Source organism: Phaethon aethereus (assembly GCF_964289735.1).
Source record: "Phaethon aethereus genome assembly, chromosome: 2".
In the NCBI taxonomy this organism is placed as follows: Eukaryota; Metazoa; Chordata; class Aves; order Phaethontiformes; family Phaethontidae; genus Phaethon; species Phaethon aethereus.
In genome coordinates this window covers 133,840,260-133,865,207 of record NC_138582.1, presented here as the reverse complement: position 1 = coordinate 133,865,207, position 24,948 = coordinate 133,840,260, and the positions used below count along the sequence as shown (strand labels likewise).

The 24,948-nt window shown below is 37.4% G+C and overlaps 1 protein-coding gene across 2 annotated transcripts in view; it reads right to left on the bottom strand.

Moving 5' to 3' along the window:
- The window catches only part of HIBADH (3-hydroxyisobutyrate dehydrogenase), a gene marked incomplete at both ends in the record, with an annotated part of 86,121 nt that overhangs the window by 46,043 nt on the left and 15,130 nt on the right, over positions 1 to 24,948 (bottom strand). For both annotated transcript variants that reach the window (XM_082015533.1, XM_082015534.1), the window contains one exon: positions 22,854 to 22,975. In XM_082015533.1, the coding sequence (XP_081871659.1) occupies positions 22,854 to 22,975 (122 nt within the window). The remainder of the gene's footprint in view (positions 1 to 22,853; positions 22,976 to 24,948) is intronic.

Below are 24,948 nucleotides of genomic sequence, written 5' to 3'. Positions count from 1 at the left end.
AAATGAGATACCAGGACAGTACACTGGTATTTCCTTCCCAATGAGTGACAGAAAATATCCCCCTTAAATAGACCAGATTTCAGAACAGCCCTGGCATGCAAGAAGCAGTCTGGGATGTGCTAACCAATATTGCTTTCTAGATTTTTTAGTTTTGCAATGCTTTCTCAGGTTGTTTGTGCCCATGACAAAGCCTTGAGGAAATCATATTCTTCATCCAATAGGTCTATAGTTTTTCTGTTAGCCAAAGCAAGCTTAACATTAACAAAGCTATTCCTATATGGTATAATATACTCATTCAGACAAACTCCTTCCACAAAAACAAGATACCATTACCCCTTGTCCTACCGCTACAGGCCCTGCTAAAAAGTCTGTGCCCATCTTTCTTATAAGCCCCCTTTAATTACTGGAAGGCTGCAATAAGGTCTCCCCAGAGCCTTCTCTTCTCCAGGCTGAACAACCCCAACTCTCAGCCTGTCCTCATAGGAGAGGTGCTCCATCCCTCTGATCATTTTCGTAGCCCTCCTCCTCTGGACCCACTCCAACAGGTCCATGTCTTTCCAGTGCTGAGGGCTTCAGAGTTCGAGGCAGTACTCCAGGTGGGGTCTCACCAGAGCGGAGTAGAGGGGCAGAATCACTTCCCTTGACCTGCTAGTCACATTTCTTTTGAAGCAGCCTAGGATACAGTTGGCCTTCTGGGATGTGAGCACATATTGCCAACTCACTTCCATCTTTTCTTCCACCAGTACCCTCAAATCCTTCTTGTCAGGGCTGCTCTCAATCCCTTCAACTGCCAACCTGTATTGATACCGCGGGTTGCCCCGACTCAGGTGCAGGACCCTGCACTTGGCCTTGTTGAACCCTGAGGGACACCGCTTGTCACCGATCTCCACCTGGACATCGAGCTGTTGACCACTACCCTCTGGATGTGACTATCCAACCAACTCCTCATCCACCAAACAGTCCACCCATCAAATCCATCTCTCTCCAATTTGGAGAGAAGGATGTTGTGGGGTACCATGTCAAAGGCCTTACAGAAGTCCAGATAGACAACATCTGTAGCTCCTCCCTTGTCCACTGATGTGGTCACTCCATCATAGAAGGCCACTAGGTTGATCAGGCAGGACTTGCCCTTGGTGAAGGGCAACAGGAAATTTTTCACAATGAGAGTGGTGAAACACTGGCACAGGTTGCCCAGAGAGGTGGCAGATGCCCCATCCCTGGAAACATTCAAGGTCAGGTTGGACAGGGCTCTGAGCAACCTGATCTAGTTGAAGATGTCCTGTTCATTGCAGGGGGGTTGGACTAGATGACCTTAAAAGGTCTCTTCCAATGCAAAGATTCTATAATTCTATGATAAAAGCTTCCCATTCTTCACTAGGAGAGAGACATAAACATGAGCATTTTGAGTTCATTAGTACAGAATTCTCCAAGCCAGCACCCATATGTGTACAGTCCCCTCTCTTCCCTGTGACCCTCTTCCTGGTTTCAGTCAGTAACTCTGGATCAGTCTTACCTACATGTATGACACTTCAGCTTTTTCTTGGGCAGTCCACAGTCCAGCAGTGTCACACTTTCCCCCCAGTACTCATTACAGCATCTTCTACTTATATATTTTTCTTCAAGTCCATCTGTCTAGGAGAGCTGCATGCTTCAGAGACTACAGGAAGAAAACCACGGTGAAGCAAAGCAGCATCTTCAGCACATTGCTCTCACTTTAAAAAAAAAATTCCCCCAAAAAAGCCAAGCACCCCCTGCTCCCCAAGAAAAGTTAGTAGAAAATTTTAGGCTAAGCTAAGACTTCTAGGATAGTCTTATTTCTCCTTGCCTTTTGACTTCCTGCCTTTAGAGAATGTTCTTCCTTCCAAAACAGTCTCCAATGCCTTACTTGCCAGTACATTTTCACTGGCAAACACATACCCTTCCATCCTCACTTTCTTCCACCATACACATCCATGCACTCAGTCATTCAAATTGGACTGTCAGTAGAAGAAAACCACATTGTTCAGTAATTCATCATCATTCATCAACAGCTCTCAATTGCTATCTTCTAGTTGCTTCCTACGCATATGCTCGATAAAGTAGTGATCACTCCTACTATTTGATACTCTTACTGTTGATTACTTTTACTGTTACTCTATTGGTCTTCAAAGGATACAGGTTATTTTCATGATGCAGGACAGAAGTGTGTCACTCAAAAGCAAAATAAAGTTAACAGATGAACACAGACACATTCTACAGTCAGGTCAGTCAGTGTTGAAAATCATAAGGAAGACTGTTAAGTATTAAATAATAAAATCTAATTCTATGACAAAGTGTAGTTTCATCTAATGTCACAGATACAACATGTACTATCCAGTTAATTTTTATTCAAAACCATCAAAATTTTAACAAGTTCCTATAGTCTAGCAAAATGGACAAAAAACTCTTTTTAAACTGAAAATGAATCAATTTTTATCTAAAATAAAATGTTATAAAAACTGACACTATTAAAGAAGGCAAACTGTTGATACTATGTTTAGAACACAACCATCCTCATTCAACACAGTGCGGAACTGACAAAGAATGTCAGTTTTGCAAAAAATGGTAACAAATATTTTTTCCACTGTCTAACCATATTAAACTGAGTTTCCTATAATACTATACATTATGCGTATAATAAATGTGTTATTTATATATAAATAATTTCAAAGTTCTCTCAGTCTTGTGAGGCATTGCAGTGTTGCAACTTTTAACCATTAAATGATTTTACACGGATACAAAATTTGAGATCACAACATAATTAAGTTACTGACTAACTGAAAAATCTATCAATTCTCCTTTCTATAAAAATTTTATAGTAGCAACAAAAATTATTTCACTAATAATCATTAATGCAACAGAAATAATTCAGCAAGAAGGTAAGGTGTATGCTACTACAATTATTGTCATTTTATGGCTTCAATACATATTTGTGTGGAAGGCTGAATGCAGTAAACACATGAGAGAATATCTTATTACCCAATAACGCACATAGTCAGCTACCTCACCGGCATTATAAAATAGTTATTTTAGGTTCTTGTTGTTGTAAGAAAATTTTACACTTTTTGTTGTTCATTTTATTGGGTCATTTCTGATATGTAAGGTAGGGCACTGTAAGATAGAGAAAAGAACACGGATATAAACACACACACATGCACACTACCACGTCCTATCTCTAACATCTAAAAAGTATATAGTCCATAGGTGAGAACTTTAAACAGTTTATGTACACTATTACTTACTTGAAACATTATTTCTTAAGTCATTAAAAAAAGTGAAATTAGGAACAAGCAATGATGTATTTAAAATTTCAAGATCGTATTTTCTCAGCTTATTGGTTGTCACCTTATTTAATAGGTGTTTTATTTTTAAGAAAACAAAAAAAATTCAGAAGCATTTGTATTAGTCATGTTGTTCACAAACCAGCAAAGGACAGAAATGCATGCTTTTCCAGGATGTGTACTATTCCTCCAAGAGAGGAAACTCCTCATCTGTTGCTCTAATGAGTATTTTTTTTAGTTTTTTCAACAGAGTAATAAGCTGAAACAGAAAACCAAACACACACATAATAGATGTTCTCCAACACCTTCTCCTCCCTCTTCCGCGTCAAATGAAGTGGACAAGAAGACCATAAAAGAATTTGGATTTGATATTCCAGTTGCTTTTGAATAGTTTTTACTCCAATAGCCGTGTTCCTCTCACTGTTCAACACTACAACCACTTGTTTCACAAACACTCCAGCTGACACCTCACTTCCCCACAGAACAGCTTTTCTTATTAGAGTTACTCGGTGTCCTGGGAGGCAGAAGTTCTGCAGTCTCACCACACTTTATCCGGTCAGGCACAGCCCTGAACAAAGGTACAGGAAAGTATAACTGTGGGAGAAAGACTTCTGAAATGAGTAACAGGACTGACCTTTGAAAAAGTTACTACACTTCTTGCAGACACTGTTCCTAACCGTTCTCAGTCTTGCTCCATTATCCAGTATACTCCAGCTGTGAATTCTGCTTCTAAAGCAGATTCTGAAGATTCCAGTTCTGAAACTTGCTGGGGCTTCTAAGGTTTAACCTTATAATCTCTTTACTTATCTATTTTACACTCAATTTATGAAATTATAATTCTCTAATCCCAGCAAATGGTGGAAACTATGGTGTCAGGCATCTGCTTTAAAAGCTTAAGGGTGTTTTCTACAGAAGCAGCTTTAATTTCTTCCTCTACATTTACTTCCAAGCCAGTATGAGCTGGAGTATAAACCTGAGGTTAGGAGTTTCATATGTTAGCATTAGTGAGGTATCTTTACTTTGCCACTAACTAGTGTTTTGATAAAAAAACAAAACAAAACAAAAAAACCACTGGATTTTGTTTTATTTTAGTAGTGGGATTCCAGTACATCTGCTATGAATCTAAGAGTCTTTGGAAACATGTAAACTTTTTTTTCCCCCTTAAGAAAAAGCCTTTCTGTACTTTTTGAAATTTCATGTAGGGTTAAAACAAAATATTACTAGAAACATCAACTGCAGAAAATCATATGCATAGCCACATCCTTTGTATACATGTAGATGTATCTTAAAAACCCACAACTTTTGACAATAAAGTAGCCAAACATTTTTCAAATTTTCTAAAGACCACATGCTGCACATTTAAACATTTCCATTGTTACTGACCCAGGCCAAAAACATTTAGAAACAGAAGGATAAAAAAAATTAGAAGTGTCTATATAGGAAATAAGTCCTGTAAAGTTTAAAGCAGTAAGTACACAAATACTATAAAATCCAGCCACTCTAAAATGACTGTAGCTGTAACTGATTATAGTAATTAAACATTCCCATTATACACTTTTGCTGAATTCTCTATTTTTGTTTCTCAAACCACTTTAAAAATGGGCAAAGCAATACACAACATTGCCATGGTTTTGACACAATATGTATACACAGACATTACTCAAGTCAAATGAGAAGTCAAAGAGAATTCTGTTTTCTGAAGTCATTAAAAGATATTTTATTACTTTGTTCTGCTTTCTTCCTCCACTCCAATTTTTATCTAGCTAGTTCAAGCAATGCATCAGATCTTAAATGGCTACTATTATTCTAATTTTTTTCCTTTATCCAGATGTTCTTGTTTTTCACCTCTGTACTGTGAATCCCACAGCAGCTCTCAGTAGCAGCAGTGTCATACTGAACTGAACTGGCAGACAGGGAATCAAAACTGTGGCATGGTTAAACAGGTCTATAAGCAAACTGCTCCAACTTACAGGGATTCTTTCTCAGCAACCATTATTTTTAATGAGGCCAGTTTACTTTTGGAATCTTGGCAAAAAACAGTCATTTACTCGAGTCCTAGAGCAATGACTGCAAACTGGGCAAACATAAAGATTACATGCAATGTAAAATCTGCATGTGCACATCATTACACAAAAAACCCATGATGTGCTGGGAAAGAGGCCTGTCAAGCTATCGTGTTTGTTAATGAAAAGAACAGTTTTATTCCAAACCAGACTACTGTATCAGATTTGATAGAACAAGTGTTAACTAAACGTCGTGCTTAAAAGCTTTGATGAGAAAATCTAACACGTTAAACTAAGAAACAGTTCAAGGACAGCAGGAGGCAATTCCAGAACACAGGCGCAATCTATAAAGGCAAACCACCACAGCTTTTTGATGTTAAGTAAGTAGCAATATTAGTATACAACAAAGCTTAGAGGCAGACTGTTGTATCAAGTTTAAAAGTTTAATATCCAGGGTCAAAAGCCTCAATTACCTGTTCTACTACTACTTTTCTTAGTGAAGAAATCAGTGTTAAAGTATGATTTATTGAAAGCATTATCTAAATTATCACATGGGGTTTTTCTTATTCCCTTAGTATCTGAATTTTTAGTATTTTGGTTATGCTGCATCGCAGATACTCAGGCTACAGCAAAACATATACGTTTGGACTTCAACAAGGTGGGAGGTCAGAGGCACTTACTTTGAAAACATATACATTTCTTAAAACGGGTTATGCCCATTAAATAGCCTAAGAAAAAGAGCAACAGCATAAGAGCAGTGGCATTTAGTAAAACTGCAGATAAATCACTGCAGTAGCACTTTAAATTTATCCGTTTCAGGGGAAAGCATAAAAGTACACATTCAAAAAATACAAAACTGAGGAAGAAAATCCCCTCTTACTCAAACTAGAGTTTTACTATGGTTTTGACTACATTATTGTATTAAATTTGTCAAACAGGCCACATGACACATATTACTAGCTATTTGATAATTTAGTTAATTGGTGAAATATGATTTTCCAGTTATTTTTCATGGGTATGTGCTTTCTTTTATCCATTTATAAAACAGTTTGGAGGGTACGATTAAATGGTAATTGGAAAAGGAGGAAAGATATCTGTTTAAGGCAAAAGAGGAAGACGTAAACAACATCGTAATTGTACTCTTTCATCTGTTATTTTGAATATAGCAAGACACCTTTGCACTTGATACAGGAAATTACATGGATTCCTCTATGTATTCTTTCATGCCTGTCCACTCCACAGCTTTTAAGAAATTATTGTGAACTTCACAGTGGATGAATCTAAGCTCATTCATTAAGTTAAATAGGAATATAATTCTGTTGTTATCACCTTACCAAAGCAAAAAAAGTGTTGCTAATATCCTGACATGTTAACACTTTTTACCTTTTGTAAACGAAGTATAGAATTAAATCACTTCATTTTTAGGAATATTAATCATCATTATCAGATATTCTAAATTAAGTCTTAAAAGTTAGAGAAAATGAATGGGGTAGAAGGAAGAAATGTCTTCTCCACAAATCTTTTTATAAATTATCAATCGCCTATTTTTAGCAGGCTGGGCTGCAATGCCACCTGGTGGCTTAGAAAAAAAAACAGGATTCTGTCTGAACAGTGCTTAATGGCTTGGAAAATATGCAATATTCTATAAAAATACCAAGCATGGCAACAATGTTTAAGCTAATAATTTGCATTTCTTAGCTAACAAGTCTTTTTTCATTCTGTTGTTCCCAGTGCGCAGTATTTTACGTTTTAAAGTTCACATGTCCAGAGCTAACTTCATCTGGAATTTTACAATTGTTTTCAATTGTGAGTTGAACTTGCTGAGGAGTATAATATACTGGAAACAGTTGTACACATACACACAGAGTCTAATTCACACAATTAATGCCAAAACTTGAATTTTTCCCCATTTGAGGAAAAATCCAATACAGCAGAAGTCTAAAAGGAGGGTTACTGAAATCCTTTGTAAAATTACACTGTATAATTAATTCCATAGTAAGAAGGTTTTTACGGTGTGTGTTGGTGACCTTTTATTACCATCAAGTTCACAATGCTGGTGGGCTGCCTTTTAATCCCTCCGCAGACAAAGGCCCTAAATAAACACAGATCCCTTCCTGGGAAAAAATCCTCTCTGGTTAAATGGTAAGGAAATGAGTAAATCATTAGTAATCTTTAAAGCCAAAGCTATAAACTCAAGTTACCTTAAGTTAAAATGAAAGTGTCCTGCAAGAGTTTCAAAGTTCTGTCACAGATAGAAATCTCCAGCTCTTGACTCCAGACTAGGCGCCAGCTGATAAACAAACAATTTAAGTCAAGAGCTGGAGAATTCCCAGCTTTTTCATTTAATGGCTTTGGCCAAGAGTATTTATTGCCTCCAGTTTTATTCTCACTTAGCTCTAAGAGGAAATTTAAACTCATCATTATCTTAAAGCCCCATATGGGCCACAGTCAGCTCACCTGATAGAGCTCCTTTTACTCTGCATAAGTTCTACTCCCCACTAGAAGTGATGTAATAGTGTAAACTAATTAAATGTAGTTTTAGGCTGACTTTTTAATAGGCTAAATAAATTTTGTTCAATATGGTTTATATTCCCACTTGGGGCAGTAACGATTCCAAAAAGTTTAACTTTACAGTTTCCAGTCTAAACTACTAGTAGTTTACTCCACAAAGGACAACTGAAACAAACAAACAAACAAACAAACAGTCTTCGGAACAAGAGCATCCAACTGTTAAAGGCAACTGTGTTGGAAATTCTTTGCCATAAATTGATTCATTGGCACCAAAAGTACACAGAATTGTGGAAAACAGACTGCGTAACAATTCCAGTACTTAAAAAAAAAAAGATTTCAGGAATGCAAAGACATACATGTAATTAAAATTTGGTGTTTAGTACTTGTTATGGTTTTAGAATGAAAAGAAGTATAACTATGGAGCTGGGAATTACATACTAACTAAGCATCTGTGGTTAAGTCAAGGTGTGGAATGCGCTGAGCAAGTCCAACACCAAAATATTTTATCCTAACTCAATGGAAAGATAGCATCATTCTGTGCCTCAGATGTCACCTTCCTTCTTCTTCTGTTCTAGAATTACATACATTGGAGGAAGTTAGAGTTCTTTAATACAGATTCTAATGCTTATTTAGAAGAGATTTTAACCATCATGTTTAGATTCAGCACTTGCCACCTCATCCCAGGCATCTCCTCCTAATAAAACATATTTGTCCTGTGTATTTAGTTTAGAATCTTTTCACTTAAGAAATAAATCTTACAAATGTCAGAGATTGAGAACTGTGCTTAGCAAAAAGTCTGACTACCATTCCTAAAGGGTTAACAGAACTCAAACTTGAAACCAGGAGGTTGTATTCCCCTCCCACCCGGCCCCCACCCCGCAAAATACTTTCCTAACCTGACTTGGCTGAAAAAGCCAATTAATTGTTCCAGTGTCTGCCAAGACTTCTTATTCCTTTAAAAATGCGGATAGTGTTTGAGACAGCTGGCTATTCCAAACCCAGGTAACACCCCTAAATGTGGAAAGAATGAGGGAACATGAATTATGATTAGTATTTTAAATAGATTTGTAATGAAACAGACAGACATATCTTAAAGCTACTACATCTCCAGCATATATTCTTTAAAAAGAAAAAGGCAGTATCTAGATGTCTCTCCTGCTCCACTGAGTATATGGACGCAGTTTAATTCAAATTGCATTAAAATATGTGAAACTAGTTTTTCTGTCTTCGTAGGAAGTTATAGTACAGACAATTTAAAACACATACACGCACATGAAGCAACCACCAAGTGACAGACAAGAACCTTTCTGAGCCTGAGCCATTGCAATCCCTACAGAAACTAGTAATTTTAGGTCAAGTTAAGGTCATTGCAAGGTAGAGAAAAGAAACCCTTATGCCAGTTGTAGGCCAAGTATCTGGCTTAGCATTCCTTATTTACTTTTCCACAAGAATAAGAGATCTAAAAGACACTACAGTACTAGGGAAACAAGAAAAAAGTTCATAAAACTAATTTTGCAACATCTCTGCTCATTAAGAAGCTCACAATACGGAAGTGCTGGCTGGCTAAGCTGTACATGGAGTCAATGGAAAGAGGAAGGAGAAAATGAAACATTCAGTATTAATAGTTAATAATTACTAATAAAAACATCATAATTCATATAAAGTCATATGATTATACTGTATTGTTGTAATAATATAAATTAGTCTCTCATATGTTAGAAGGGGCAGCAGTCATTTACATCTGTTGATAGCATTTCCACCATCATCAATTAGATACGATAGAATTATTGTATGTTTTTCCTGTAACTTCAAATTTAAGCCACAGGTTGTATTTTTTGAAATAATCTCCCGTTTGACTTAATAGGAACACCTGCATGTAATATATTTTGTGCACTTTTGAAAATCCTTCTATAGTGAACATGTACACTAAAACACAGGGAAGTGTAAGCCTATATCGACGATTTCTAAATACTGGGAAAAATTACAGAAGTTTCCACAAATATATGAAAATTAACACATGAAAAGAAAATCAGGGACTGTTTTTTGGGGAGTATGTTTACATATTTCTGGCCATTTTTAGTTTGTTTGGTTTTGTTTGTTTTTTAAGGAAAAGAAAAATGTTGAAAGCCTCTGTGCAACACTTACAAATAGGGCCTTCACACCTGAACTGTGATTTCTCCACCCTAATTTTCCCCCTCCTTACCCTTGATTTCCATGCAGTTTATTTAAACACATAAAAACTACAGAGTTCTATCTCATCATAGTGAGTACTTACTCATATTGACAATTAAATTTGTTGGCTTTCATAGGAACTATCGGATTAGGGAGGCAAAGTAATGACGGGCTGCACAAATTAACTCCCAAAAGTTCTAAGGTATCCAAGTTATAGGGCCCTTAGGAAACACATTCTTAGCATGGGAAGTTCAGATCCAATTGAAGCAACGCATGCAGGTGACCAAGGGCGGGTAGATACCTTCCTAGCGAGAGCTGTCAGTACAGGTACATATTCTGATAACACTGGGCAAGGTTGCAGACAAAGTTCAGTGGTTTCAGCAACATACATGAGCATTAGGAACAGTTACGACTCTACACTAAAGCTACGTATAAATTAAAAAAATACTCCTGGTAGCTTCTTCTGCAACTGCAGTCTATGTCAGGTACTTACAGACAAGTACCTTCCAACTAATAAACTTTCTCCAGTTCTCTTTGCCTCCCCACAAATCCTGTATATTTTGTTATTGGCAATCCAAGACAACAACTGGAATTTTAAAAATGTGTTTTACTCATCAGCCAGTGTCGATCATACTCAAGCTGTTACAGAATTAAGTGACAGATTCAAGAATGCTCATTCCCAGCTGTGACAGTAGTATATGTACTAAAGCGGATGAAGGGAGGGGTAAAATATTACTTCTGCTTCAGTTAGAGAGTTAGGAAGTAAGGGACAGCATTTAAAATGTCAGCCATTGTGCTGAAGAGACATAAATACGGTAGTAACAAAACATAACAACTTGCAAAGCATAAATACATAGTTCTGCTTCAAGTTCATGTTTCAGGAGACGTTGCTTTGAAAGTAACCATAAAATACTGTAATACAATAATACCACCCCATTTCCAAGACAGGCAGAAAGGAGAAGAAATCATTGTGATAAATTACATTTCAACAAGGTTTAAGTTATATATCAATAAGGTTAGATGCTGAAAATAGCAAACAAGAAATCCTCGAGCTTAGGTGACATCAAATAACAAATCCTCTATGTTTAATTTGGGATGAAGGATATTTCCAAATGTACATGACTCTCTTATAACTGCATGAAAGGTCCTGCCAAATCATGACCAGGATGTCAGCTCTACACAGTGGTTTGAAACCCTTAAGTTTCACAGATAATAACTTAGTAGTATAAGACAGCCAGATTACCCCACAGACAATTAACAGACACTGAGGATACACCTCTTCAACTTGCACTAAACTCCCATTGAAATGGATGGACTTAAGTAGATGCTTAACTGTTTTATGCTGAATTGGTGCTTTGTAGATGTGCTCTCTTATGGGCTAATGCATAGCTACTTCCAAGGATTTTCTTCCTCATGACTGCATATAGTTTAAATTTCTTGATCCTTAGCAATGAAGGGATACCAGTGAAAATGTTATTAAAATTAAAGTTTTGATAGTGATGAACTAATCACGTGTCTTGTGACTTTTGCTGTTTCTGTAAGCTTCTGTTTTCAGAGTCCAAAGCTGAAAATAGCAGGTTTTAATATATACTAAAGTTTTAGCCTTCAGTGCTTTTAAATGTTAATGCCAACACACTAAAAATAAACTAATAAAATTTAAAATGAGTTGTCTCTAAAACATTCAAGATTTGGAATGTTTGACTTATGAATTCATTAATATCTGGAATTAGGGGAAAAAAAAAAAAAGATGGAGAAGACTTTCAAATGCTTCAATGGGATCCAGTGACCCATGTTTCATTATTGAACATAAGCTGTTGGTATCTGCTGCCATAATTAATTATACTCGTGCTTCCCTTCTCCCTCTTGTTAATAAAACAGAACACAAAATGCAATAAAGCAGTTTTATTACTTGTTTGTCCAATCACTAATCTGCATGAACTACCTGAAAACAGAAAACTCCAAAATGATGAGTACACAAGAAGTTGCCAAACCACACATGCTCTCCCCACTTTGTTTTCCAACGAGTAAGTTTTACTTGTGAGTAATTCAATAGCAAAGGGGAAAAAAAAAGCTATTGTACTTTACTGCTTCTTGTGCAATGTGATGAAAGAACTGACTCAGAAACTTGTTTTCTATTTTCAGCTGTATTATTTGGTCTAGTAAAAGCTTCTACCTCTCTGTACACAATTTGCCTTTTTTGTATTCTTAAACCACGATGTAAAAGAACACTGGTACTGTGTTACCATGATTAGTACTGAAACATTATAGATATGTATTATTTGTGTGGCAAGAATTTAATTCGTGTAATAAATACAGTACTATGGCAAGAATTTATGATTAAAAGAGAGTTAAAATTCTTCTGTGGTTCAGCATTCAGGAGCAAGGGAAAATGGAAACTCACACCACTTTTAGACACTGAGGATTACTACACCCAAGCAATAATTTACACACATCCCACAAGAAATGGCAGAGCCATAGGAAATGCCACTCTTAACCACACAGGGTTACATTTGACTGACAACTGCATTCGGCCTGTCTTTTTCCAATTATCTCCATCTGTTCCTCAGTTGGACTGGTTGGCTTGAGGCCTCTCAACAGAACATCTACTGTATGTTATTGCATCTACTCCCCAAAAACCTTTCACTGCCAGAAGCCAGGGGATGCTTCCTCAAAGCATGTCATTGGGCAGCGGCAGGCAAGGCAGGCACATAGGTAGGAGTGGATGTATGGCACATGAGTACTGGGAGCAACCTGGAAAAGCATGGGTTTAGTAACTTTGACACATACAAGGAAGGGTTAAATACCTACAAAATAAAATAAAAAGCACCATTTTTCTTTCATTATGTAGTCTGACCAAAAAGCTTCTGAAACCAAAATTAAATACTGTGTTCCCTTCCACTCCCCAACATACACATTCTAAAATAAATAATGGCCAAACTGATTTAAATGAAATTCTGTAGAAGAATTTGTGCTTGGATGAAAATGGCACATTTGAGCCTGAAGCAAAAGTAAAACCGCCAAGTTATAAACCTCTCAAAGGGAAGGTTTATAATGGAAATGCCAACAGACCCTTAACTATAGTGGAGCTGTTAGGTACCAACATATAAATAATTTTAGTTTTTGTGGTCACTTACGATAAATTAGATACAGTGCAAGTGGAAACAGTAGGGTTCTGATTCAGTAAACAGTAACGGCGAAGAGTGCATGTTTGGATTTTTAGACAAGTATAGCATAGATTTGATGCTGGCTCTGAAATGGAGTCTATAAGGGACGTTTGGACTTTTTAAAGTAGAAAGCAAGCCATATTCTAAATTCTTGAGGGCTTGTAAAATAAAAACTCCTTAACAAGCTTTGCTACCTACTGTTTCAATCTGCTAAGAATCCTTTAACCCAGTTACTAAAAAATGCTCCATTCAAGATTCATATAATTGTCTACTAAGGAAAGCAACATACTAAATAAGTGCACATAGTCACATTTATTGTTAAGAATTGCTAAGTATACTAATACGGAGGAAAAAAATGCCAGTGACCAAACAGTAACAGATTAATCACCACCTTCTTTATTAGGTGTGCCAGTTGCTGCACCACGAATAGAAACACCTTCCTATAGTCCAGTTTGTTCTAGCACAGGAATGATGCGTTTAGGTGATCAGGTATGTTCATTTTGGCCTGACAGGCATTTATTGCATTGTTTCGCAGCAGTCAAGCCCCACGCCTTAGCACGATATGTTGAGGCAGCAAGGGATGCTATTAGTGCGTTCTGCAGGAACTTCCACCATGGACAGGGTGGAAGCCCTCAGAGGCACCCACGATTCAGGCTGAGACTGCTGAAAGGATGCTCCATCTCAGGAAACTCTCCTGCTTGCCAAAGCCACATCAGCTTCTCATTTAGCGCTTCCGCTACAAAACCCTCCCACTGCCCCAGCATCACCCCTAACTCCTCACTAATGTAAATTCTGAGTATCTGCAGAAATAGGAAAACTATATATACTCCTAGTTTACTCTATTATGACAATGTTTCAAATGCTAATAGTGCTACCACAAATTCCTTTCTCCAATTGTCCTCCAACATTTAAAAGAGAGAGGAAATATCTATTCTTCCAGCATACTCGATATAAAATGCCTTATTCAAGACAAAAAACATTTAGCTGCTCCTAAATACTACTTTTGGAATATTAGCAATTGTAGCAATTCTGGGAAATAGTTTAACTGGAAAAATGTTGGATATCAGAAATCAACCAAGTTTGAAGAGCTAACTACGTATAGTGATATACCTGTACAAATTATCTATAAGTTACTTTTATATCGATTTCTGAAAAGTCATTATTTTAAGAAAAAACAAGAAATCTAACACAAATGAAACACAAGTAGTATGCTCCTCAGCCAGAGATAAAAGTCAATGTGACTTTCTCTGTACCCCCGCTGGCAAATATAATAGGAGCCACAAGCCACATGCCACACATTCCCACCATACATTCTCAGAAAGCAAAGGAAACACAGACTGAAAACAAAATGACAGCAAAAATGTGTTGTTTCTGATTGCAGATGGTTAAACTGTATAGTTACTGAGTAACAAGGATCTTCCACAGTTTGCAGCAACTCACATAAAATAAAGCAAGTGGATAATAATTACATGTCAGATTAGTATTGTTGCCAATGACCTAAACTACACGTTAAAAAAACCATTAGTTTACTAACAGTTAAACAACATAAAGGGACACTACCAAATCATTATGTGGATTTATTTAAAGTAAGTAAAGGTTTTAATAAAGGCTTACACAGTGTTTCACACTTCCTCCCTCTCCCTCATTTTACTGCAGACAAATAACATTCTTCCACAGTACAGAATAATTAAAATACAACTGCTTGCAGAATCAAGAACAGAAACTGAAGGGTCAGCATTAGGGTGACATTTCCATGCGTGACTCTGTTCTTGTCAAGTCACCCTTTATCTCTTCTTATGAACAGATACAGATTAAAGCTATCTAAGTTCTAGGAAATTCCATAAACTGTGTCCCAGCAAAACTACAGGAATGAAAACAATAACTAAGTTTTAAGGGTTAAAGCTGTGGGTCAAATACAGTGCAGTAAGTCATTTTGTTTTCTCTTCAGGTCCTATGTTGTGCTTGGCATGAAGAGAACTGTGGTTAAAAACTCTTTTTTCAGCTCTGGAACTGCATGACCCTCCTCTGTCCTCTGCAATTCAGTAGATTGAAGCAGTGAGCCAACTTGACTAAATATTGTTGGACAAACTGAAAGGTGAACGCTTACATAGTTTGTATGCTCACAGCTGAACTCTAAATGCTTATCAACAGTAAAAGGCAATACTGTTTCCCTTATGCTTTTATTTAATTATATAAATAATGTTTTTTTAAATGTGGTTGGAGAAGGCAGAATTAGGAAATCTTGCTATTTCTATGTGCTCTCTGTGGATTAAGTAGGAGCAGTCCTGCTAAGGACAAAAGCTCAAGCTACTGAATTGTCTCACAACAGGCAATACTAGAGTAAGCACTGTAAACATGGGGTAATTTTCAGGTATCTGTTTAAAGCACAGAGGGAGTACTTCTGCTAGAACATTCTCCCCTTTTTTATTAAAACAACTTAAGACACTTGTCAAAACATAAAGATGCCCCCCACTACAAGAGAACTTTCTGCAATGGATCAGTGAATTAGAATGGCTCTGGATCGTCAGATATCATCACACATAAATCCAGTCCTTGTCCAGCTCATCACCTTTAAAAGGAAACACAAGTAACCCAGAATACTAGCATCATCTAGATTGGGGTCAACAGAAGATCAGCTTTCATTCCTACTGATCCTGGATTCAGCCATTTAGGGGATCAACAATTTACTTTCAAAGGCCTGCCCTAACTACAAGACAAAGGCAGTTGTCCCTGCCTGCAAGGTTTCACCCATCTCAGTGGTTTTTTGGGTTTTTTACTCCTATAAAATTTTTTAAGTGTTTAATGGGCCTAAAAAGGAGTCTTCTTCAACACAGAGCAGTTTGCACACACGAATGTGTCGTAAGACTTTGGTTCAGGTACTTAGGATGTTAGCGTTTCTTCTCATGTGTCTAGTGTAAGATCTGCAGATCTCCGTTGCTGAGTAAGAGACAAAATAAAACATGCAATTCTATGTCTTCAGTGGCCCAATCCATTTAAGTAAGTCAGGTTTCTCTGGACTTTTTTTTTTTTTAAACAACAGGAGTTGCACCCACTGATTGAAAAAGTCTGTTTAAGGCAACACTGAATTGCAAGTACAACTGCTTTGCATTAAAATTCAGAATAAGTTGCATTTTCTCCAGTGGCACCTCCAGTGGCTTGTAGCTGGTGGCGACTGTCCCCAGACTGAAGGCTGCTGTGCAGGCACTGTGTACTCCCAGTTCTACTCTGTGCTGCGCCTTCCAGTTTGTACTTCCTGCTCTCGTGTGCGTGGTGCTGGGTTTGGTGCCGACACGTGTGCCATCCACATTTAGCATAGTATGGAATTTGGACTCAGAAGGAGTCATGGTGGTTATTAAGGTCTGGTGCTCATCATCTGCACTGTTCCAAGCACAGGAGTCACGCTAGGTTTTTTGACTAAATGAAAAATACACACTTCGAACAAGAGGCTCCGTTGAAAGAGCAAAAAGAGAGAAAAAGAAGCCTATGAACATTTAAAACTGAAACAAACTTTGTAGGAAAGCTTCAAAGTCATCACTGCATTCCAGAAACATTTCCAAACACCACCTGCAACTCCTTAACTTTAAAAGTTCTCTAGAAGAAGCAATCAAAATTTAAAACATGAAATTAAATTGATTTTTTTTCCCTACGACTTATGACAGGCTGAAATTTGAAGATTTTTCTTACTCTGTGTATCTCAGAACACTTGACAGGATGAGACATATATTAGCATCAAATTTAACCACAAGCAAACAAAGCACCTATTAGGAATGTGGTAACAGCTCACATACAGCCATGGATATTAGAACCAGTTTTACTGAGAAAAGGAATGTTGGCTCTAATTCTGCAGTTATCCCTTACTCTTTTTCAAAGAGTGCCACAGGGATTTTTAACTTCCATCTGGACAGTTTTCCTTTAACTGTTTTTGAACACCATGTGTGAGAACACAACAGAATTGTAGACATTAGAGATGGAAAAGACCTATTAGATCATGTAGCCATCCTCCTGCCAGTTAAAAGATTTTTCCCCACAGAATAGTTCCTAGCACTTTGCCCAGTACAGTTTAAAGCATGTTGAGATATTTGGCTTCAGCCATCTCCTTTGGAAAATTATTCCACAGTGTATGAAGAATGTTGTTAGGAAGTTTTTCCTGGTAGACACAGCATGCATTTTTCTTTCCTTAATAATTTCCAGACTATTATTCCTGGTTATATCCCATGGGGCCAGCCTGAATAACTCATCTTTACACCTTCAAATAAATGGAGACAGATATGTTTCCGTATACACTGGTCACTAGTTGGCCACACTACACACAGTTTTACAGCCAAAATATACACTATACTTCAATAAAACCAGCCATTCCACCCTTTTAGTCATTGTAGGAACAATTGTCTCCACCCCGTGAACATTTTTAGATGATACTCTCAACAAATCTGTTTATTCTTCCTTGCCTTATGCTACCTTTTGCATTCTTTATAAAATAAAATAAAACAAAACAAAATAAATAAAATAAAAAGCATAATAGAGTCACAGAAGAAAAATACCCTTGCAAAGTCAGCACATCAGTAAATGTACTATCTAATCCTTCTGCAATAGCAGCTGCTGCCAACATCCTGATTTCTGCACAGGGTTTATACTTCTGCCTTTCCCAGTGTCAAAATACACATTTTGTCCGTACGTAACTTTTCAAGATCTTCGTTCCTTTCCGTCTTCTCACCAGCAAAAGAAGTCTATTAAACTATCTTTATTTTGACAATCATAAATATTGTTAAATGGTTTAAAACATAAGTTATTAGCAATCAGAAGCTTTTTAAGCATCTCAGATTTCAAAGTATTTCTTCGTTATCATTTCAACTTCCTTAAATCAGTTCACCCGATCCTTCCCTTTTTTGTTATCAGTTACTTTCTGCATTACTTTCACCTCATTTAAATTTCAGAATAACTCTGTAACATTTTTCATACTACCTTTAAGATTAAGGTTGTACATTGTAATTTCCACTAACATCCCTAAATCACAAACTTCGCAAAAAACCAATATGATCAGATGCATTTAGCAAAAATGTAAACAGAGAAATTAAGAAACATGTCAGGAAAGAAAAGATTAGGCAAGACATGGAGTAACTGAGGAAGAGCGGAAGAAGAGAGGTGAAAATGCTACGCTCAGTACCAGAAGCACAGAGAACATTGGCCATTCTGAGTACATGCATTCAGGCTTTAAAAATAAAGCATAGAAGTATAAATCCCGAAATAACATCAGGATTTTTTCCTCACCAACAACACCACATGCCCTTGAGGGGGATAGGTCAGAATTCTTAGCTCTAAATTAATGAACCTGCTTCCTCTTGACAGTGTTTCAAGGATCCAAACAGATATTCCAATGACTGCATTAGCAGGCCAAAAAGCCAAAACCAAACAAAATCTCTATACCACTGAATACCGGAGATTCCTTATTTCATGCCTTCTGTTTATTAAAAAAGTACATAATTGCTCAAATTGGAGACATTGAATCAACCAACCAACCAATTCTTCCACACCCATGAAGTCATAAGATTGCCATTCTCTAAAAATGCACAAAGACAAAGAAATAAAGCAGATACAATCTAGGAAAGTCAGTTACAATGTAGCTTTAGGAAGGTTTTCCAACAAAAGAGAGGTCTATTAAACCAGCTTTATTCTAGCAAACATATTGATGATGCTTCTTTATTACAATAGAACTTACAAGCTGAGATGCAATGTTTGAACTACTCATCGTTATTTTTTATTGTTTAGTCTAGTCTTAAAACATCTTTCAAATCATCTTTGCAAGCATTAGTGTGCACAGACACAGTCGTAACTCTTCTGCAAGGCCCCCTCCTCTGCTCTCCTGGAAAAGACACTGGAGTAAACCTTCGACGTTCAAGAGAAACACATTCACCAATTATTCTGTTTGGCCTATTTAATCTCTGCTATCAGTCTGATGATGCCATTGAAATACATTCACTTCTCCCGTTTTGAGAAGGTGACCTCTTTTTTTTTTTTTTTTTTTAAAGCTGGAATCATGAAATATATTGCTCTTTGAAAGGAAATCAAAGACAAGACCTCCACAGTATTTCTAAACATTCTTTTTCTTTGCTCCATGTTAAGTACAGATCTGGCCGTACAGGGAATAAGTCTGCAATTCACCCTTCAAGGACTCACATTTTACTTTACATTACCAGAGAGCCAAAGTCTCAATTTGTCAGTGTTACTACTAATATTCTTTCCATCACCTAATGGTTGTATGGAGCTTATGGAAGTAGTACTATAAGATGAAACAGTTTGAAATGACAGTTGGAATAGAAACTCCAACCTTTTCTAACCAGCTCCAGCCCACAGTTACTACAAAAAATGTTTTATTCTACTGTTTATTACCATTTTAGCATGACTACAGTTCTCTACATGACAGCTCTTATTAACAATTAGCAGTGTGACTTTTTTATTGACAGCTATCTCAGCTAAAGTAGACAGTGAGGGGAAAGATGTACCTAAGTTGCATTATCGGATCTCAAGAACCATACTCACAAAAGAACTGAAAGCAGTTTATCTGTACTTCCAAAAACAGAAAAGCAAATCAAGCTGTCACATCTTTTTGTGAAATTTCAGCAGAATGCAGTACAACATATTTTAAGCAGAAGTGGAGCTGATATAATTTCAGGAGTCAGTGGAAGGGCAACAAAAGTTGAAAAGGTCTGAACACAAAATTATGTGAACACTAACAATGCTTACAATAAAGAAAGCATCACATCAGAAAAAAAAAAGTTCACCCACTGTACTTTAGACAATGCATATTTTGTATACTGAATTAAAAAGAGAGAAATGTTACAGCAGCATCAGTGAAACCACTAGTAAAGTTTGCTCTGGATTGCAAGGTGAGAATCTGTATCATACTTTCAGTGAAATCAGTGGGAGGACAAACTTGACACAATTCTTAAAAGCTAAATTTAGATCCTTTACTCAGCCAGTAGTGTCTTCAGTGCCAACAGAAGTCAGTTTTAAATATGACAGCTTCTGTCATAATGTGTGCTTTAAAAGCCTTTCACACATACAAAGATGCAAAATACAATCTTCACAAAAAGATAAATTTACTCCTCTAGATTTAAAAAAATAAATTAAATAAACATGGATTTTTGAAGATCTTTCCTCATTTGTCATATGCTCACAAAGAGCTCACAAATCAGGGCAGCACTGGGAACTGCGACACAACTTTCTCATGTGGATGGACCTGCAAGAGATCCTAATCCCAGGGTAAAGCGATTGCTATCTCTAGACAGCATTAGCAGCATAATCTGCATGCAACTACTGGGATGAGAAGTATTTTCCAAAGTCAGTTAATACAAAGTAACACTATGGTAACTTGCTGCATCAACTTCCATTTAATGGGTCCTGACTGTAAACTGCAAGTAAATGCTGTAGGCCAATCATATGAAGAAGACAGCACTACAACATTGGTGCACAGGCCCATCTGAAAAAGATCAAGGGAAAGAATATTTCATGGGTAAGGCTGCAGACAAGCCACTAAAATCTGGCCCTAATGCTAGGCCTTAAGATACATCATTTGCAATGCCAAGACAGGATTAAAATCACCACTATTTCTCCGTAAGGTTTATAGACCAAACAATTTTCAAAATATTATTTATTTTGTGAAATAACTTGTTCATAGCGCAGATGAACATTAGTGTCCATCAGGCAACACCCAAATGCTTAAATACACAAGTGGAATTGTCTGCCAATAACAGCTAGTAAACAGGTCTAAACACAACAGTTCAGGCATGCTACTTCCTCTTCCCCTTCACTGCATCCCACAAACACCCTCCCTCACACTCCCGCCAAGTCTGTTGCATTACACAGCAACAGAATAATGCCTGCCAATTTCTAGAGAGCTGAGCGTACTTCTCCATTTAGAGTTTTGTCTAAAGGCAGACAATGCAGTTAGGATGTACAAAAATACCCCCAAAACATGATGTGTTGGGTCCTGAAAGATGGAAAGAACACAGCATAACATTAAAGCTTTTTCTAACATATTTAACTTCTCCAAATTCCTAGTAACTGCCCACTTTAAACATGATTTGTACAGAATGCTCCTTTGAATTCAAGAAAGCTAACTATCAATTGTTTCCCTCTCCTTCAGAATACCACTCAATCTGTAACTGACACTAAACACCAAATAATTTGTATTCAGATAAACAACTAACATCAAAAAAGCCATTTGTATTCAGACTAGTCAACTGTATGTTATTGTATTAACCCAGTCTTGGCATTACCATTTTCTCAAGGAACAAAGCCCCCAAAACAGCTAGAGTTATTTTGGAATCAAACTTTCTTTCTTTGTAGTTATAGCACAGTCAGCCTTAAAGCAAAAACTTATAGGTAAAAATGATCAGAGACATTTCCAAAAAGTAAATAATTCTCCCAGGTAAACAACATATTCGGAGGAAAGGGATTGAAAACAACTACATAAAAGATGTCAGAATTGCCCAACCGATAAGTAGAAGGCCATGCTGTGTTTAGAAAAGGATCAGATAGATATATAATCCACCCACAACATACTTTCTTCTGTATTTTTTTATTCACAGGCTGACAAGTTACCTAACTTTATAAAACAAGGACTAATATTTTGGCTAGGAAGCAAGAATCGTGTCCTCCCCATTGTATTGTTCAGTATCTCCTACCTGGGTCTTCCTTTCTGTTCACATTAGAATGTGGATGAAAATTTTGGCTTCTAGTGTATAGCCAAATCCTGCCTTAGTTTTCAGTGGAAAATGAAAAAGATGGTTAGTTTTTGCTCCTCACCCACACTCATCTTCATAATCTGAAATTCAGCCTATGCCCTTTCCAGATTGTGCATGATACCTTTGACAAACTCTGGAGGGCCAAATTCTCTCCTACCCTTTGCATTTTTATCCTCTTTCAGGTATAACTCTCTGAATTACCTTATTAATGACAGGAAAATAAAGAATTCTCATGATGCCACTTACATTAATTTTTAGAATGGATTGTAAAAAACCCAAGATTTTTCCACACAAAATGGGGTTTCCTCACCTTCTAATTCTAGGGGTTTTAGAGAAGAATTCAACGATAGTAACAATCAGCTATGGTTTTCTTTTCAAAACCTTAATTTTATGCTTCTGCTCTCCTCTGTCCACAAAATGAAAGATGACCCTGCTCTGTATTATTTCTTACAAGAGATGAAATACTCAAGAGATCAATAGTTAGCAACTTCAAGAATAGACAAATATCACCCCCATTCTTCAACTGTGATAAAACCAGAAGAAAGCTCTGCTTTTTCCTGACAGTGAAATCCTTTCTTCCCCCCCTCCTTCTCTCCTATTTAATTAATGAAAAAGCAGCAGAACTGGCTAATGGTAACAGTCTTTCCCCAACAGAAACAGATCGAGACTGGAGAGAGTGAATACCTGCATAAAAACACAACTTTCTGAAGAAGTTAAATTAAAAGGACCACTGTACCATACCAGATGAAAGCTCAGTTTCTGCAAGTCTAACACAAAAGCATATTCCTAAAACCTAAAAATATTCCTAAAATAACATATATTTCTTTAATGTAATGGAACAATAAAAAAAAGAATACTGTATATATAGCAAAGAAAAGCAACAGGTACAAATTGGTGACTGAGATTGCAAACAAAGAGATAACATGTCCAATATGAGGTAAACTCTTAATGAAGACTTACCTCCAGAAACTGGGGCATCCATGAAAACAGCTCCCATTTTTTCAACTGCCTTGGCCAATTCTTTTGAAATTGCAGGGTCTATAGTACTGGAATCTATTAGTAATGAGCCTTTCTTCACTTTCCTAAAATAAAGATTAATTATTAAATATTTGTTGCACAAGACATCTGCAACTGTTACCATGGCACTGGCTTTCCTCAGCATGGTAAATTTACAGACACTTTTTGGTACAGTAACAACAGTTTTAAACTCTATTGAGCAAGATCTGCTTCATATGTGTACTTCTGAGTATGTATACTACATAGTTTTGAATGCCTCAAAACACAACAAAACCTGAACACAAAAAAAGATATTCTTCTTAAACACTATTATAAAAAAATTACACAAAAAGGGTGCGCTAGGAAAACCTGCCATTATACAAACTTGAGCAATATATCATATACAGATCATCTAAAATTCTAAGCAACTTAACTAAATGTTGATACAGCCTAAAATTTCATACATAACAATACAATTTTCTTTCTATATATATACAATATCTTAAGTTCTTATCAGAATAGCCTGACTGCATTTTTAATCATTGCTACAATTTATTCTACATAAAGGTCATAACTAAACACCATAACTAACACCACAAAAGCCCACTGCAGATTTAAAGCAAAGCATGGAGAAAAATGTTAAGTTTTCCCACTGATAGCTACTTAAGTTTAGGTAGAAGAATTGTATCTCAAACTGTAGAACACAAAAAGCTGTATATGTTTTAGAAATGCATTTAAAGGAATGCAATTAAAGTAAATTTTTTTTAATATCCTCAACAATAAAAAATTTATTATATTTTTATCCCTCTTTCCATTCAATTGCACCATGATTTAATGTCCACTGGACCAGCAAACACCATGAAATCAAACAACATAATTTTTCAGTCATAAAAAGGTGAGTAATTTAAAGCTACACATGATAGCTGAAGAGCCTCACTGCACCCTGCGTGCTGTTGGCAGTAGAGTGAATTTCACTGAATGAATTACCTAGATTGCTGGAAATAGTCTCTCAACATATACATGCAGTTGTGGACCCCACTGTAGCTCCAGATTCACACAGTGCCACATAAAGAGAACTTGTGCTTTTTCACAGAAGGGATGAGCTGCTGCAGGTAGTTTGAACACACACAGATGAAAACCAGTGTGGCAGATAGAGTACTGAATCATCTCCCCTTATGTTGAGAACCAGGAGCAGTGGCACAAGCTCCTTGGTAACACAGCCGGATGACTAAGTGTATTGGGTTTGTGTGGTGAGGTTTTGTTAGTGGTGGGGGGTGCAGGGGTGGCTTCTGTGAGAAGCTGCCAGAAGCTTCCCCTGTGTCCAACAGAGTCAATGCCAGCTGGCTCCAAGTCGGACCCGCTGCTGGCCATGGCCGAGCCCATCAGTGACGGTGGTAGCGCCTCTGAGATAACAGTGTTAAGAAGGGGAAAAAAAACTGGCACGCAGCATTTGCAGCTGGAGAGAGGAGTGAGAACATGTGAGGGAAACAGCTCTGCAGACACCAAGGTCAGTGAAGGAAGGGCAGGAGGTGCTCCAGATGCCGGAGCAGAGATTCCCTTGCAGCCCGGGGTGAAGACCACGGTGAGGCCGGCTGTCCCCCTGCAGCCCATGGAGCTCCACGCTGGAGCAGATCTCCACCTGCAGCCCATGGAGGACCCCACGCCAGAGCAGGTGGATGCCCCAAAGAGCTTGTGACCCCGTGGGAAGCCCACACTGGAGCAGGCTCCTGGCAGGACTTGTGACCCCGCAGGAGATCCATGCTGGTGCTGTCTGTTCCTGAAGGACGGCACCCCATGGAAGGGACTCAGGCTGGAGCAGTTCGTGAAGAACCGCAGCCTGTGGGAAGGACTCATGTTGGAGAAGTTCGTGAAGAAATGTGTCCTGTGGGAGGGTCTCCATGCTGAAGTAGCGGAAGAGCATGAGTCCTACCATCATGGAGGAGCAGCAGAAACCAACCCGTGATGAACTGACAGCAACCCCAACTCCTCGTCCCTCTGTGCCACTCGGGGGGGAGGTAGTAGAGAATTCAGGAGTAAAGTTGAGCCCAGGAAGAAGGGA